This window comes from Neomonachus schauinslandi, chromosome 13 (assembly GCF_002201575.2).
Source record: "Neomonachus schauinslandi chromosome 13, ASM220157v2, whole genome shotgun sequence".
NCBI lineage: Eukaryota > Metazoa > Chordata > Mammalia > Carnivora > Phocidae > Neomonachus > Neomonachus schauinslandi.
In genome coordinates, this window is record NC_058415.1 from 91,765,717 (window position 1) to 91,782,945 (window position 17,229).

The window sequence follows — 17,229 nt, forward strand, 5'->3', positions numbered from 1 at the left end:
TGAAAATGTGCTCAATATCGCTCGGCATCAGGGAAATCCAAATCAAAACCTCAATGAGATACCACCTCACACCAGTCAGAATGGCTAAAATTAACAAGTCAGGAAACGACAGATGTTGGCAGGGATGCGGAGAAAGGGGAACCCTCCTACACTGTTGGTGGGAATGCAAGCTGGTGCAGCCACTCTGGAAAACAGTATGGAGGTTCCTCAAAAAGTTGAAAATAGAACTACCATATGACCCAGCAATTGCACTACTGGGTATTTACCCCAAAGATACAAAAGTAGGGATCCGAAGGGGTATGTGCACCCCGATGTTTATAGCAGAAATGTCCACAATAGCCAAACTGTGGAAAGAGCCAAGATGTCCATCAACAGATGAATGGATAAAGAAGATGTGGTATATATATACAATGGAATATTATGCAGCCATCAAAAGGAATGAGATCTTGCCATTTGCAACGACGTGGATGGAACTGGAGGGTATTATGTTGAGTGAAATAAGTCAAACAGAGAAAGACATGTATCATATGATCTCACTGATATGAGGAATTCTTAATTGCAGGAAACAAACTGAGGGTTGCTGGAGTTGGGGGTGGGGTGGGAGGGATGGGGTGACTGGGTGATAGACACTGGGGAGGGTATGTGCTCTGGTAAGCGCTGTGAATTGTGCAAGACTGTTGAATCTCAGATCTGTACCTCTGAAACAAATAATGCAATATATGTTAAGAAAAAAAAAAAAGAAGAAGAAGGTAGCGGGAGGGGAAGAATGAAGCGGGGGAAATCGGAGGGGTAGACGAACCATGAGAGACGATGGACTCTGAAAAACAAACTGAGGGTTCTAGAGGGGAGGGGGGTGGGAGGATGGGTTAGCCTGGTGGTGGGTATTGAGGAGGGCACATTCTGCATGGAGCACTGGGTGTTATGCACAAACAATGAATCATGGAACACTTCATCTAAAACTAATGATGTAATGTATGGGGATTAACATAAGAATAAAAAAAATTAAAAAAAAAAAAAAAGCCTAAATCACAGGCATTAGGTTCTAACGTGGAACTCTGGGCTCCGGCCAACCCCCCGAGTTCACACTGGGATTTCTGGTCACGGGTCTGTAGGGTTACGTGTTGAAGCAAAGTGGAGGTCTCTGGTGCTTCATTCATTCCCGAGCACTCGGTTAGTGGGCAAGAGGCTTCCGATCTGCACTGCCCGGCTCAGTAGCCACCAGCCACGTGCGGCTGCCGAGCTCACAAAACGTGGCTGCTCTCACTTGAGATGTCCTGTGAGTGCCCAAAACACACTCACTGGGCTTTGAAGGCAGACGTAGGACGAAAGAAAAGAATGAACGTATCTCCTTAATAATTTTAGACTGATAAAATATTGAAATCAGAATCGCCTGGATCTACTGAGCTAACCACAAATATGTTGTGAAAATTAATTCACTCGTTTCTTTTACTTTTTATAATGTGGCTATGAGAAAACCGGACGTTGCGAATGCAGCACGCGTCTACTTGTACCAGACCGTCTGCTTTAGGCAGCGCCACACGGGATACAGCTTTCACACCCCGTGGCGGGTGGCGGGCCCCCTCTTAAATAAATTCAAGGGCACTGGAAATGCCACGTGCGCCCCGGTGACCTCCTCTCCATAGTCACTCAAACTTGTCCACGTCCCTCCTGAAGGATCCCTTCACCTGGCCGGGGGCGATGAAAGGGACAAGGCGGGTGCTCCCCAAGCATTCTGTTGTTGGGTCTTCGTAAAGCCACAGGCCGGACGCTGTCCCCTGCTCTGCAGGCGGTGACGTCAGCAGGCCCTTTGATGATGCAGATGTCAGGAAGTCTCAGTCATAATGATGCATCTGCTAGCGGGGGCTCCTCATGGTTGCCGGACGACGGGACCTTGTCCCACTTGAAAACTAAAGGATGGGGCGCCTGGGTGGCAGCTGACTCTTGGTTTCGGCTCAGGTCGTGATCTCAGGGTCATGAGCTCGAGCCCCGCGTCGGGAGGCGCACAGACGCACAGAGAAGTCACAGCACGCCGGATCCCACCATCGGGATTTGTGGTCGTAACACGCACCTTGCCCTACTCCCCCCTTTGAAAACAAATTCATGTTTATTACTGAGAGCGTAGCAGGATGCGTGGCGTCTTGGCTTCCCGAGGCTACATAACGAACTGCCACAGACTGACGGGCTTCAAACCACACAGCCGTGTGCCCGCACGGCCGAGGGGGCCCGATGCGCGGGCAGCAGGTGCGGGCAGAGCACACTCCCCCGTCTCCGGGCGCGGCCTCCCTGGCGCTCCTCGGCTTCCAGACGCCTGGCTCTCGCCTCTGTGCCCACGCGGAGGCTTCTCCCTGTGCCCGAGCCTCCCCGCAGCGCCCCCGGCCGTCCACACCTGTCTCTGCGCACTCCGCCCCCGGGAAGTGCCCCTCCCGCCGCGGGCCTGTGGTTCTCGGAAGACCCCGCGCATGGGGCCACCCAGCCCCCAGGGAGAGCAGACGTGGGGCGGCCCTGGGGGACAGTGACCTGGGCGGGCTCGCTCCTCGAAGCCGCCACGGCCGCCCTCGCACCCCGACGGCCCCTGGCTCTCCACAGACCTCCATGACGCCATCTTTACCCGAAAGTCAAGATCAGTTTTGAATTATTTCATATTTTCTCCCTGTTTTTCCATTCGAGCCGGTGTTGGACTCTGTGTTTAGAGAAATTTGACTGTGAAGGAAAGCGGGAGACCGGGCTGCCCTCGAGGGTATGGTGTGTGCGTTCACATGTGCGTGGTGTGCACGGGCGTGTGCTGGGTGGGCGCACATCCGTGCCTGCGACTGTCCAGCATTCGGGGAGCAGAATGTCGGCAGGAGCATCAAGATGGGGAGGCGGCCCAGGCAGGCCCAGGACAAGGGCAGTGGGGGAGGCTGAGGCCGCAGGGGCCTGGGGCTGGGCTGAGGGGAGGCTCCTCTCCTGGAGAGGGGTCCAGCACTTTCCACCAGCCGGGGGCCCCCCTTCAGGGGCGCGACAGGTGCCAATAACAAGTGAGGGAATCGAGGGAGTGGACAGATACACCTGCTCTGTCCTCACTGCATCCTGAGACCACACTGGGGAAGCAAGCCCTCAGACAGGAAGTCCCACGACCCCGTGCCCTGCAGAACTCACGCCCCTCCTACAGGACAGTCAGACTCACATCCTTTAAATTATTTTGCACCTGCTGAGTGACAGAGGGAAGCGGGTTTAGGTGGAGGGAGAGGGTTGTTGCCTCGGGAGTGAGTTGGTGAATCAGATAGAGAAGGGGGCCCAGCTCGGAACAGGAGCCCAAGAGTGAACAAGGAGGCCCAACAGGGGATGGGACATTGACTGAGGGGCTACGTCAGGTGCGGCGTTCCAGAAGCCACACCTGAGCGGGACAGAAGTTTGGAGGCAGCAGGGGCCATGCAGGGGCCAGCCAGGGAGGGGGTCCTTCCCCACCAGGGGCTAGCCAGTGGTTGGCAGGGGCAGCAGGTGGGGCAGGCCGGCCCCACTGTCTGTCTGGTATCTGCGCCCTCCGCCAGAAGGGGGCTTCCTGAGAACTGGTACTCACTGTCATCGCAAACCCTGGAACAGTATTCAACCAGTGCACGAGCTGTGATCTGGTACTTTTAATAGGATTTGGTGTCCAATGTCCCGGTCAGTCCACCTGAGGCCCTCTGCTGGCCCTGTACCTGCACGCAGCATGGGGAGACGGGGAACTTTCCACCACTGCCCTGGACCCTGGCCAGGAAGGGGTCAGGGTGGAGGCCAGGCCCACATCTATCTGAATCCACGTCTGTGCTCTCCAGACCCCAAACCCTGAAGAGTCTCCTTCTGGCCCCACCACCTGGGGCCCCCCTCATGTCCCCTCCCCTGGGATTCATCCCTTACAGGGCTCTGTGGACCTTCACTCCAAATTCACAGTCACATCCTCAAGGCCAGGACGGCCCACACGGTGTCCTGCATGGCACCTACACGCTCTCGAATCCAGACGCCCAGGCCCAGGCAGGGATGGGCGCCCTCGGGGCTATCTGCCGCCCAGCTCCAGCAGCACAGAGAGGCCAGGGAGGCCCCAGCGTCACCGGGGCCCCTGCAGCCGGGGGTTCCGGCCCAGGGCCCCCGGCCTGACCTGACTTCCCCTTGCGGTTCTGACCCAGACGGACACTCTGTCCAAGCAGATTGCAGGGTGAGCCCGTCGTTGGCTCCAGGACATCCGAGAGCCGTGGGAGGTGGCGGCAGTGGTGGTGGCCTTTGGCTGTGTTCCCAGCGTGCAGGGGGGGAGGACAGGCAGTGCTGGGGGCAGGGGGGCGGAAACCACAGGGCAGAAAGGGGTATAAGGGTGGGGGGCCGCGGGCAAGGCACCCACCAGGAGGAATGGCACTACTCCTGCTGAGCCTGGGGCTGAGCCTGGTCTCCGCCCAGGAGCTCAACCCCCGAGCCATTGTGCGGAGGAGCTATGACATGGCCAGGGTGGGTCTGCGGCCCGGAGTCCGGGCCTTCCCCTGGGGCCGGGCTGCAGGGCCCCCGTCCTCCCGCCATCTGGGGTCTTTGACCTGGGAGGAGGACACGGCTCCTGGAAGGGCTTGCTTCTCCTCCCCCAGCTGTGATGGCTACAGGGATCTCTGGGGGGCAGGGAGGGGAGGACCCTGGTTGGGAGCCATACACCCAGGGGCCCAGCCCCAGGAAGGAGGCACCAAGAAGTCCCAGGGCCGCCACCCAGTCTCCCTGCCCATCGGGGCCTTGTCTACAGGTTTCGGGGGTCTGGTATTCAGTGTCCATAGCTTCCGATGACATGAAGCGGATCGAGGAAAACGGGGACCTGAGGGTCTTCATACGGAATATTGAAAGCTTGAAAGACGGCGGACTGAGGTTCCATTTCCTGTTCATGTGCGTGCCGCCCATCTCGGCCGGGACTGGGGAGGACGGGTGTCCCCCTGCCCCCACCCCGTAGAGCGGGAGGGCAGGGCTGCACACTGGGGTCGGGCTCGGGGTGCGGGGCGGCTGCCCGACATCACCCCCGCTGGTTTCAGGGTGCACGGGGAGTGCGTGCAGGTGGCCATGGTCTGCGAGAGGACAGAGAAGGACGGCGAGTACACGGTCAACTGTAAGTGCATGGGGGTCTTCCCGGCTGGCGGCAGCGCGCTCCCCTTCCTCAGGCCCTTGGCCGTCTCCTGGTGAGCTCTGACTTAGGGGATCTTACGGGGCCCTGTGACAGCTTGACCGTGCCGTGAGAGGACCAGCCTGGCCCAGGCCCCAGGGAGGCAGGTCCGCCCTCCCCTGAGCATGCACTGTTCTACCAACAATGCCCAGGGACCTCTGCCGGTGGCACCCCCCTCCTGCCAGGGGCCACCAGCCCACCACGACACAGCACAGCCAGTGCATAACCCGTGGGGGCCGGGGGCCGGCAGGGGCCGGCAGGGGCCGGGGGGCCGCTCTGAGCCGAGTCTCCACACAGATGAGGGCGACAATAAGGTGCTCCTGTTGGAGACCGATTATAAACTGTACATCACCTTCCATCTCCGGAACATCAGGAACGGGACAGACACCAACGTGCTGGCACTCTATGGTACCACCTCCTGACCCCTCCCATCTGCCGGGGGGGAGACTGGCCAGGCCCCTCGGGGACCCCCTCCTCTGGGCCACACACGAGGCTCCCACCTGCCTGTCTACACACGGTCAAGTCACGTTGTGGAGTGTGGGGGACCCCCCCCTGGCACGGCCCCATCTCTGCTCAGGGCACCCCCCCTTCGGCCTCGGCGCTGCCCAAGTCCCCCTGGGACCTCCTCTGCACACCGTCCCGAGCAAGCAGTGAGGGACCCCAGACCCTGCTGTTCTGTCCTCAGGACGGGTGCCGAGCCTGAGTCCCAGCTTCCTGAACAGATTTGAAAAAGTCTGCAGAAAGTACGGACTGGGTCCACAGAACATCATCAGCCTGAGCAACCAAAGTAGGCCCCACCACCTTCTGCACCAGCAGCCTTGGGCCGGGAGGGCCTGGGGCAGGGGTGTTCCAGGGAGCCCCATGGTCTCAGGGCTGGGGGATGGACACCTCAGTGAGGCTCCATCTGAGAGCCAAGCTCTGTCTTGCCAGATACCTGTTTCAAATACAAGAAGTAGAGGAACCCACCCAGGCCTTTTGGTGTGTGAGCTTCGGGGCGGGGGGGGGGGGGGGGCCCGTGGGGCCCGCACAGGGGGCTGGGGGGGGAGCTTGGGGGCAGGCGGGGGGCCGCTTCTGCAAACCCATCCCTCCCCTGCCTTCTGGGGTGGTAGCGTCCGAGCACACATGTCAATGTCCTGGGGCCACCATAACTACTGGCCACAGACTGGGGGCTTTATCACCACAGAATTCACTCCTCCCAGCTCTGGAGCCCAGAGTCGAGGTCAAGGTGGTGGGGCCGCACTCCTGCCGGAGACTCTCCCAGCGTCTGCAGGCTCCACACACCCCTGGGCCTGAGGCCGTGCACCTCCAGTCTCTGCCCCTGTGTTCACACGGCGTCTGCTCTGTCTGGGTCTCTCCTCTTCCTCCTCTTATAAAGACATTTGTCACTGTATTTCGGGCCACTGGATAATCCAATATGATCTCATTTGAAGGTTCTCACCTTTTTTTTTTTAAGATTTTATTGATTTATTTGAGAGAGAGAGAGAGGGTAAGCAGGGGGAGCATCAGGCAGAGGGAGAGGGAGAAGCAGGCTCCCCACTGAGCAGGGAGCCTGACATGGGACTCAATCCCAGGACCCTGGGATCATGACCTGAGCTGAAGGCAGACGCTTCACCAACTGAGCCACCCAGGCGCCCCTCAAGATTCTCACATTCATCACATCTGCAAAGACCCTTTTTCCAAATAAGATCACACCCACAGGTTCTGGAGGCTGGGATTGGAATATGCACATATTTGGGGGGCCCCACTCGGCCCCTAGTTTCCTTCTCTGAGCTGTCCTCCTTCCTCAGGGGATAGCCATGTCCCAGTGACACTCACCCCCAACCCACGCTTCCCGGGGACCGGCCCTCCACAGTGGCCTCCTCTGTGGCGAGGACCCCACGGCACCTCCGGGAGGGGCGCAAGGTGGAAGGCGGTGACCGCCATCCCCCTCAGCAGCTGGGACATGGGACCCCCGCCACGCCCCATGTTTGCGGGTACATGGAGAGTTCCCACCAGTCCACGGTTCATCCATTCGTGGGTGAGAAGTGCTTGCCCCTTGGATATTCATCCCGGAAATATGGAAACGAGCCCACGAACACCTATAGGCAAATGCCCACAGCAGCCGTGCTCACGGTCTCCGGCCCAGAGACGGCCCCACGCGCCCCGCGGAGGAACGGCTGAACACAGCGGTCCCCGCGCCTCGGGATGGGGCTCGGCGTGGACAGGAAGGAGCCTGATGGTCTCAAGGCGGCGGTGCCGAGTGATAGCTGCCAACCCCAGAAGGCAACACTTTAGGATTGCCTTGGCCCAACGGTCTCGAAAACCACAGAAACAGAGAACCACTCTGTGACTTCCAGGGCTTAGGGGTGGGGAAGGGGTGCGGCCTGAAGGGGGGTCCCCACGAATCTGGACTATGGTGGAGGGTGTGGGAGCCTGCACACACCAGGAAAAGCGCACACCTGTAGACGCACACTCACACACACCCCGCGGTGCAGGCGAGCTAGGCGGCAGGGGGTGGGGGTGGCGCCAGGGCCCGCGTCGGGGGAACGGCGGGCAGGACGGTGGCCTCAGGAGGACAGGTGAAGGGCACCAGGGGTCTCTTGACTCGTTCTCACAGCTGCGTGTGAGTCTACAGCTACCTCAAAATAAAAAGTTAAAAAGAGAGCGTGCGTCCTTCTTTCCAAGTCAGCCCAGAAAATGCGAGCAGCACCCCCCACCGTCTCCCCCTCCCCAGGCTCAGCCCCAGGCCCCGCCACCATCGCTGCCCCGTCGCTTCCCGCCTGGGCTTGCCTCCGCCTCCCCCACGGCCCCCGAGAACAGGGACCAAGCCCCCCAGGCGTGCTTGGTAAACGCTTCGCCGGCTGCTGGGCAGCTCCGGGGTGGGCAGCCGGGCAGGGCGAGGAGGGGGCTCTCCTGGGCCCCTCGGCACCCCCAGTCTGAGGAGCAGCTGACCCTGCCCTCCCTCCACAGGGGAGCACGACCGGAGATCTCCCCACAGCGCACCCCTCCCGTCCCAGAAATCTCCAGGACGGACATATGGGCTGGACGGCCCTGGCTGGGGTCAGCAGCACAGGACTGAAAGCCAGCCGCAGATCTCAAGGGGTCCACCCCACAGCCCCTACTCCCAGGGTGCTGTGGGGAACAGTGTCTGCTCGTAACAGCTGAGTCACGCTGCTGTAGGACCAGGGCTCAAGGTGCTCCGGGCCGGAGAAGGAGAGCTTCGTGCCCCTTCCAAAGGCGCCAGACGCCGGACAGAGCATGTCAGGACGGGCAGGGAGCTGGGCCGCACCCCGCACCCCCGCGGCCCGCCCGGCCTCCAGCTCCTGGTCCGGAACCTCAGTGCAGCCTGCTGGGCCGTGGCAAGGGACATGTGGGAAGCTGCCCCCTCAGCGGGGCCCGCGGGTACAGCAGGTCGGCGTTTGGGGATCAGAAAGGGGGCTTCGCAGGAGGGATGGTCAGGATATGGCAGACAGCAGAGACCCCAGGCCCCCGCCGTCTGAGCCGGGCTCTGGTCCTCAGCATGCTCCTGCAGCCCACCCAACCGCAGAGACCCCCAGGTGGACGAGGCGGCAGAAGCAAAGTCAGGGAAGCAGGGGGCAGGACTCGGGGGCAGGGCAGGGGGCAGGGCTCGGTGGGGCGCCAGGGAACCGCCAAGAGACCATCATCACTGCTGGTGTTGGGGCAGCCGAGGTCCACCCTCGCGAGGGTGAGTGATTAGAACGTAAGCGGTGAGTCTGGCCTGATCAAAATTAAGCAAGCTTGTTGCAGGAGAGTAAACAGAAAAGTCACCCGGTCGCCCCTCAAACGCCAGTGTGATACCAGTGGGAAAGTACTTCTCAATGTTTGCTGTGGTCTGAAATGCTCTTACTTCCAGCAGAAGGGGCATCGGTTAACCCCTGACAAGCCCTGCCCCCCACCCCACGGGGCCCCGTCACATCTCTAGGGGACCGGGTGCCGTGCCCTCGGCCCCGGGGGAGAGAGACCAGGGAGCCGGGGCGGGGCGCCAATGCCCCAGGACATGCCCCCCGCCCCCCCGCCCACAGCGGCATGAATCCCCGCTGGACCCGACCGTGGCCCAGTGCGAGCGTGGGAAGCCCCAGGTCAGGCCCAGCTCTGGAGTCCTGCTCTCTAAGAACAGAGGGATCCTCCTGCATGGCCCTGGTGGCGGGGGGGACAGGAAGGGCTGCTGCCCCCTCCCCTCCCTCAGGGGCACAGGGTGGACAGAGGCTCCCAGGCACGTAGCTGTCTTCTTTCATCTCTCATTGCCCCCCACCCTTCACTGGCTTTCCGGAAGACCGTGTCCCTCTCTCTTGGCCTTAGATGAGAGAAGCAAGAACACGGTCCCCGTGTGGGTTTTATCCAGATCATTGACATGCATAATGAGGACCCGCTGCTTCAGTTCCTACTTCCCCAGAGGCCGGGAAGGCATGGGGCCCCTGGCAGAGGGACCCGCTCCCCGCTTGGGTGAGTCTGAGCGCAGAGGAGACGCCAAGTCAGGCCGGCTGCCCACCCAACACTCAGTCCTTGCCTTCCCAGACACCAAGCCCCTTGAGGGGGGACTCCATGGTGCCCCGAAGCAGGAACCTGGAAACGGAGGCCAGCACACCAATGTCTGCCGTTGACTCCCCCCACTGCTGCTATGTCTGAATGTGGGACACTCTCCAGCAGGTGCTGGCTGCGAGGAAGAGGGCCAAGGAGGAAGGGCCTGGCCTCAGACTTCACAGGTCAAGACACGTATGTCCGGGAAAAAGTAGGTTTCGGAAAAAGTGATACCAAGGCAAGAGGTGGGCAAGGTCCCTAACCCCACGTGCTGGGCAAAGAAGCAGCCAGTTCTGTTAACTGAATCAGGCAGGTGGCACTGGGTGCCCATCTGGGGGCTGGGGGAGGGCTGGGCAGGGACAGCTCACCCAAACAAAGGTCGCCATCCTGCATCAACCAGGGTCACCCCAGGCCTGCCACCATCCCTGCACCGTGCAGGCAGACCCTCCCCTGCCTGTAGGGCCAGGATGGCTCGAGTGCACGTCCAGACCCTGTGGGGACCTGCAGCTCAGGCCAGGCCTCCCCAAGCCGCCGCCGCAGCGAGAACACCAGTCTGTGACCTTCGCCTTGTGCGCACTCATCTGCCCTGTGCCTGCCTCGTGTGCTTTGTAAAGCCCTCCGGAACCTGGAATTTTTCAATTATCCCCAAGAAGTGAACCTGGAATCACATCCTCCACCAGCAAGGTATGGGCACGATGCTTGGCAATCCGGAAAGAACGGGGCACGGCTGAGCATGGCGGGCAGGGACAGGAACCGATGCTGGAGCAAACGCTGGGCCGTGGGGACTGGGCTAGGATAGCATGCACCCGGCCCGCTGCCTCGCCCTCCCTCTCACTCATTCCTTGGGAGAGGTCTCTGCCACCTCGCCCAGGACATTGGGGCTCACAGGGGTTGTGGGGGTCCCCCGTCTACAGAGAGTGGCCTGGGAGGGTCCAGGGTAGGAGCCCTACCATTCCCAAAGTCACCCATGCTCAAATCTCTGCCACTGTTTCAGGATCTTGTTCCGTTAGCGCCCGCAGTTCTGGGTCGCACCGCTCCGAGGCAGGAAGAGGTAGACCGGACGAAGGGTGGCGGGCAGCAGGGCGAGGTTTATTGAGCGCTGAAAGCTCCCGGAGAGGGAGGGGACCCAAAAGGGCTGCCGTTCTCACATTCGGGGGTTTTCAGAAGCTCTTTCCAGGAACCATCTTAAGCAGTCTGAGAGTGGCCCCTCGGGGACTGGCCACTAAGGTATGCCCATCAGGGCTTTGATCGCGCCCCTGGCTACTAGCGGGTTATTGTTCAACTGCCTCAACTTGTGACAGTGAACAATGTTTGATGGTTCGTTGTTTTGTTTCGGGATGTTTTGCAGAAGTCACTCCCGCAGAGGCTGCTAGACAGGATGCTCTTGTGGTCTCGTCTAAGCTGTCAAACAGGATGCTGATGCGTTTCGTCTTAGCTGTCCTGGCTTCCTGTTTTCTTGTTGGGGACCCTGACCCTAATTCCCTCAGCACCCAATTGACTCCTAACACCACCACCCCCCTGCTCTGCCCCTCTACCCGGGGAGGCCGTGGACCAGAGCCAGGGTCTGGCTGAAGCAGCGAGGACAGATTTCCCAGGCAGTAGCCAGGGGGGTGCACCATGGCTGAACTCCCCGTCCAGAGGCGACTGGGCCTTCTAGGTGGGAGTGAGGCCAGGGAGAGGGACAAGGGGGCTCCGGCAGAGTCAGGGAGTTGGAGATTTATGGAAGGTGGGAGGTCGCAGTGCATGTGACCAGGCCATCTTGGGTTGCTGGCAGACAGGGCCCACCTCGGGTGCTGGCCGGTGCTCAGTGGAGCTAGGGTCATCCCAGAAATGCAGGCTTCTCCATGCTTGTCCATGTCTTCAGAGGCCAAGGTTGAGACCTCGCTGAGAGAAAGCTCAGAGGAGCTGACGAGAGTCCGGCCCCCCGTATTCCCAGCCCAACCAGCGCGTCCGCCAGGATGAAATCCAAAAGTGGGAACAGGACAGTCGTGGGGGACACAGCACAGAAGCGGGAGGGTGAGGCCACAGTGGACCGGATCCCTCATCTGGGGTGAACGCGGTACCCTAGTCACCCTGAGGCTCTCCGAGGCCCCCGTGCGCATCCCAGGCAGTTCCGTGATTCTGGTTCACCAGCGGCGCTCAACCCCGAATCGTGGGGAGCTCTGTGCCACTTTTTCTTCCTTCTTACCCTCGGTATTAGATCAGGAGGCCTCTCCAACGGGCAGAACACCACGTCACCGACCCCCAGCGGCCCCCAGGGGCTCATGCAGACACTGGTCTCCACCTCCCGTTGCGTTACATTTACAACTGGATCGCCCTGTCGCGTTCGCAAGCCTCAGGGAGGTGTCTGTGCTCCTGGTGCGCGGACCCACGGGCAGCGAGCGCTGGTGTGCGGCCGCCACTCCTCCGCTGATGGCCCGCGCACGGCCAGTGCTCTGTGCCCGGCACCTGCTGTGGGAACGTCCTTGCTGGTACATGCGACTCTGGCTCACTCCGTGTCGCTCTGCGGTTTTCCTTGTTTCAGCTTTAATTCGCCACACTGGGGGCGCCTGGGGGGCTCCCTCGGTTGAGCGACCGACTCCTGATTTGGGCTCAGGTCGTGATCTCAGGGTCGTGAGATCGAGCCCCGCTCGCTAAGCAGGGGGTCTGCTGGTCTCCCTCTGTCCCGCCCCTGCACACTCTCTCTAATAAATAAATAAATCTCTAAAAAAATACGCCACACTTGATGCATCTGTCTTTCCGGTGGCAATGGTTTGGGGTGCCCCCGCTGCACCAGGGTAAACTGTCCACTGCCGGCCCCAAGGGTGCGGCAGCCCCAGACGGCCTGCAATGTCCAGATGACTCTGAGCGGCTCTGCCCTGCACGCCCAGGCACTGCCTCCCCCACCCCCCGGGTCGCTCAGGCCCAGTCCCATGGGTGAGAAACCATAGCTCGTCGTCTGCATTCGCCCTCACGCCCAGCAGGTGGAAGGTGCGTCTGTGGGTTCTCTTCCTCCTCTGGGGCTCCCCATTCAGACTCCTTGCCCCTTTCTCAGTCTGTGGGTCTTCTCCCTGCTGATTCTTAATTCTCTATTTGCACACGGATCCGACTTTGTTCCCCTGGGTGGCAGGTCCCCCTTGGTCTGTGACCCGCCTCTTACTGTGCTGATTTCATCTTGTCACCACCTCTCCTCCGTCTGCCTCCCCTTGTCCATGAAGCTTGTGTGCTCGGTGCCACTTCCACCTCCCTTCCCCCCTGGCACTTAGGGCAGGCAGCCTGGCAGCCCACAGGTGCAGGACGCTGGACCAGACTCCGCCACCTCCCAGCTGTGCGACCGTGGGCACGGCCCTTGGCCTCTCTGTGCCTCAGTTTCCACAGCTGCAAACTGTGGATGAGGACCCCTGCACCATAAGGTCCCTGTGACCAGGATCACACCAGCGACTCGAGTGGCTGGTGGTTCCTGCAGCTGTCGGGGTGCAGGGGGGCGGCCCGGGAGCTCCGCAGGCCGTGTCTGCCTGGCCATCACGGCATTCTCAGCACCTGCCAGGAGGCGGGCACACAAATGCCCCAACTAAACAATCGATTACAGAGTCTCTGCTCTGAGCCAGGAGCGAATCCCCTGGTCCGCCCTCCCTCAAGGTCAGGGGACGGCCGGGGGCTGATGCTCCGAATCCAGGATAGGCAGAGTTGAGGCTGCCTACCAGGAGCTGGCCCCTTCGCGTTGTTCTTAAAGACCGACACTTCAAACCCAGTGTGTTGTTGGTGCCAGAAGCACCTAACAGGGCTGGGTTTGGACAGCAGGCCGAAGGGCGACCTTGGCCAGGCCTGCGGAGAAGGGCAGCCTCTGGGAGGCAGGGAAGGCCACGTTGTCAGGATCCCTGTCAGACCAGCTTGCAGGACCCTCGGCCCCTGAGACCCAGGCCCACCCTAGGCCTCTGCGTCTCTAGCTCCCTGAGCTCGACCTGCAACCACTGAATTCAGTTTTGTAAGGTGCGTGGAGCTCAGCATTCCAGAATGAACGTGGCATGCAGGGAGCTGGTGTCAGGGGGCTCCAGACTAGTGGGAAGAGTCCTGGGGTAGCGACCCTGCATGGCAGGGCCAGGGATCAAGGTCGTGACACAGGGAAAAGGGTGGGCAGATGCATCAACCCCGGCCCATCTACCTCACCCACAGACCTAAGTCCCAGAGGCACGAATATGGCCTCCTTGCCCTCCATTTCCCCAGCCCCAAGCCCGTCACAGGCCCCGGAAGCTAATGCGAGGGGTTTGGTGAATGCAGTGGGTGGTCTCACATGTGGCATCACGGCCCCCCACCCCCGGCTTGGAGGGCCACCTCGAGGTTTCCAGGCTGAGGCCCGGCTGATGGGTGCAGCCAGAGCTGGGCCCAGAAGAGAAAGACAGACGATGGACGTGGGACACCGTGTGGGAGGGTCCCTCAGGGTCGGGACCACCGACGGCGTGTGGGGGTGAAGGCCAGGAGGGAGGGCTGAGCTCAGGCCCCTAGGACAGGACTGCCAGACTCAGCACACCACAGGACGCCTTAGCGGCCGGCCGCGCCCACACTGAAATACGGTTTGTGGTCGGTCCTGCATGGCCTTGGGCAGGGAAGACCATGGCGAGGAGCCCGGCAAGGGATGGGTCAGCCGGACGCTCCCACACCCACCCCGTCCGCAGCCCTCCCCCCAGCAGACTCCGGCCCAGGACACACACACGAGCCTAGAGCTGCCCTCAGCGCCCTTGCCTCCAGCCTGGGTGCAGGAAACGGAGCTCGGGGTCCCGTGAGCGGCCACACGACAGGCCACACAGGCCTGGGGACTCAGAGAGCGCTGCCACCTCACCCCGCTCCCTTCCATCCTCAGACAAGCTGGTGCCTGGTCCTCTCGGGGGGCTTCTGCCCCTGGCAGCCAGGCCCCATGACACGTGAGCATCTTTCAAAGTCGCCGTGGCTACAGGCTCCTTCCGAGCAGCGTCACCGAGGCCACGATGGGTGGCTGTCCCCAGCAGGTGCTGAGATGTTGCCGGGAATGCTGGGGGAAGAGGGCCTCTCAGAGGACCGGCTCCCGGCTGTACTGCTCAGACCCCTCGGCCTGACACGAGGCTGTCCCTCATGACTGTCCCCAGATGGACTGAACCTGGGGGCATCCACCTCCTGGCAGGAGGAGGGAGGGGGCAGGCTCGGGTGTTTGCAGGCCGGCAGTAGATTCTGGCCACCGCAGCCCCACGTCAGGGGCCCCCCGGGCTGTGGGGAGGGACAGGGGCCTGGCTTTCCCCTGCGCTGTCCTGGACATTAGTCCATTCCATTCTTTCTCCAGAAGCCCCATGAGATGGACGTGGTGCTCGGAAAGTCAGAGCCCCATGTGGGGCTTGCCCAGGCCTCCCTGCTAGGAAGTGGCCACACGGGAGGCTTGTCTCTCGTGGGACGTGATGCTGGGACCTGGGGCCAGGCCGACGGACCCAGCAGTGCCGAGCCCCTGCCAGCCCCAAATGCGCGCTGATGCCGACAGGCCCCTTCTGCTCGAGGCATCTGGAACGGAACTCCCAGGTTCCCCCAAACCCCAACCGTCCAGTTGCTCAGGACGGCAGCTCAGCATCATCCTCCGGCCTCCTGCTCCCATACCCCTCCGCCAACCCCCCAGCAGGTCTCTGACTCCTCAAAACAGAACCCCACCTCTCACCACCTGCTCCAAGGCTCCCCCGTGCCGGCCAGCCCCTCCTCGCGCCTGGATTCTCACAGACCCTCTCCGCCCGCCGGCTACAGCATCCCTGTTAAGATGGGAGTCTGTGTCCTGCTTCCCGTAACATGGGGCGGCGGCAACGGGACCAGCCCCACCACACACAGAGGTAATAACTAGTCTGGGTAAGACACCAATAACCATCTAAAGGCACAGGACAGTGACCACATTGCAAGGAGAGGTAGTACGGGATGAGGTGCCATGTAGCTCTTTTCCTTCTCTACTTTTCTTTTTTTTTCCTAACAGCTTTCTGTGTGAGCACAGGCCCCACTCAGCTGAGACGGGGTGGCCAACACGCGGACACAAACTCCCGATCTTCCTGGCTTGAAGAACCCGGGAACAACGTTGGAGGCAGCCCGAGCCACGAGCACGGACAGGGGCGTCACGGAAAGGAGGGTGAGCTCTGAACCCGCACTTGCGCCCCGGGCACCTCTCTGCGTGCCCGGGACAGACCGTGCAGCCAGCAGGCCTGGGAAGAAGGAAGGGACGCTTCTGTCACAGCAAACTCACTGTGCTCAAAGTCTGAATCCAGCCAAGGACACTGACGGCTGAAAACTCTCGAGAGGAACAAGATAGGATCCAGAATCTAAATCACACCGTTCATGGCGTCCTGGATACAATCCCAAAGCAGCAAATACACGAAGGGCAAGCCCATGCTCAGAAAGCAGACGCCAGAGTAACGAGACCAGACATTTAAGCAACTATGGCAAAGATTTGTGTCCAAGGACATAAAGGAAAAATATGCTCCTAAGGAACAAAAACAAGGCACAGCTCAGAGAGATGTAACAGCTCTAAGAGGAAACAAACAGAAATCCCAGAACTCACTGTACACACATCAGATTAGAAACTCCCTGGACGGTTGCGCGGAGACATGAGAAGTCGGTGAACTGGAAGACAGAGCTGTGGGAACTGTCCAATCTAAAAACCAGAGGAGAAAGATGGGGGGGGGGGGGGTGAGCAGCACATCAGCAATCTGTGTGATGATGTTGAAGGCCTGATATTTCACTGGAGTTCCAAGGCAGAGAAGGGAAGGACGTGGGGGACACATTTAAAGAAATAATGGATGGAAAAATAAATCCCAAATTTGGCAAAAGATGTGAATTGGTCGATTCTAGGACCCCAGAACCCTCCAGCAGAAGCAGCACAGAGAAAAGCGCCCCTAGGAACACCCGCTGACAAACACCTGTCTCGCGTGACCCGTTAGGAACCCAGAACACTCAGGGAGCAGTGACGTCTCATCAGAAACAATGTGGGACACAGAACACGGACGAGCACCAACAAAGGCTGGGAGGAAAAACAAACAAAAACCAGGACTCTAATCTGGTCCTTCGAGCATGAAGGCGAAGTGAGAGCTCGCTGGGCCGTGTCCGCGCTCTGCTCCCACCTCATTGCGGGGGCCAGGGGGGGCCCCTCGGACCTTGCGCCTGCCGCCCTGTCCCGGCCCCCAGGGCTCACTGCGCCCGCCCTGCCCTCCCCCTGCCCTCAACCCTGCCCCGCTTTGCTCCCCCTTCTGCTCACAGGTCACGTTCTCAGGTGGACTTGCCCTTTCAACACAGACCCAGAAGGGCTCCCCAACTGTGTGTCTTCCTCGTATCGTCTCCTCCATAGAACGCAGCATTTGTAATGCCCCCCATCGCGTCCTGATGTGTCCGGCCCCAAGCAGCAGGTGCAGGCCTCTGGTCGGCGGGGTTTCCTGCGGGCACGCACAGGCACTCCACAAATCTGGCCCAAACAAAGGAATGAGCACCTATAGTTTCCGGAATTCGTGAAGATTAAGAAAGCCAATAATTCCTTCTGATGTCTGCCTGCAAGGTTTTCACCGTGGATGTGAACCAAGGGTGGAAGATCTTGCCAC

At 60.6% G+C, this 17,229-nt stretch overlaps 1 protein-coding gene across 1 annotated transcript; it reads left to right on the forward strand.

Moving 5' to 3' along the window:
* The first annotated feature begins 4,362 nt into the window (after positions 1-4,362).
* On the forward strand, positions 4,363-5,924 carry LOC110581275 (epididymal-specific lipocalin-9-like). The gene is made up of 5 exons (XM_044920442.1): positions 4,363-4,458; positions 4,739-4,875; positions 5,019-5,092; positions 5,444-5,554; positions 5,869-5,924. The coding sequence occupies exons 1-5, from the start codon at positions 4,363-4,365 to the stop codon at positions 5,922-5,924; spliced, it is 474 nt and encodes a 157-aa protein (XP_044776377.1).
* The last annotated feature ends 11,305 nt before the right edge of the window (positions 5,925-17,229 follow it).

Bases quoted from the DNA above. Each gene is read 5' to 3' on its own strand.
- LOC110581275 (XM_044920442.1), top strand. From the start codon at position 4,363: ATGGCACTACTCCTGCTGAGCCTGGGGCTGAGCCTGGTCTCCGCCCAG. The intron at 4,876-5,018 runs GTGCGTGCCGCC...CGCTGGTTTCAG, and splicing joins AGGTTCCATTTCCTGTTCAT to GGTGCACGGGGAGTGCGTGC. The intron at 5,093-5,443 runs GTAAGTGCATGG...GTCTCCACACAG, and splicing joins CGGCGAGTACACGGTCAACT to ATGAGGGCGACAATAAGGTG.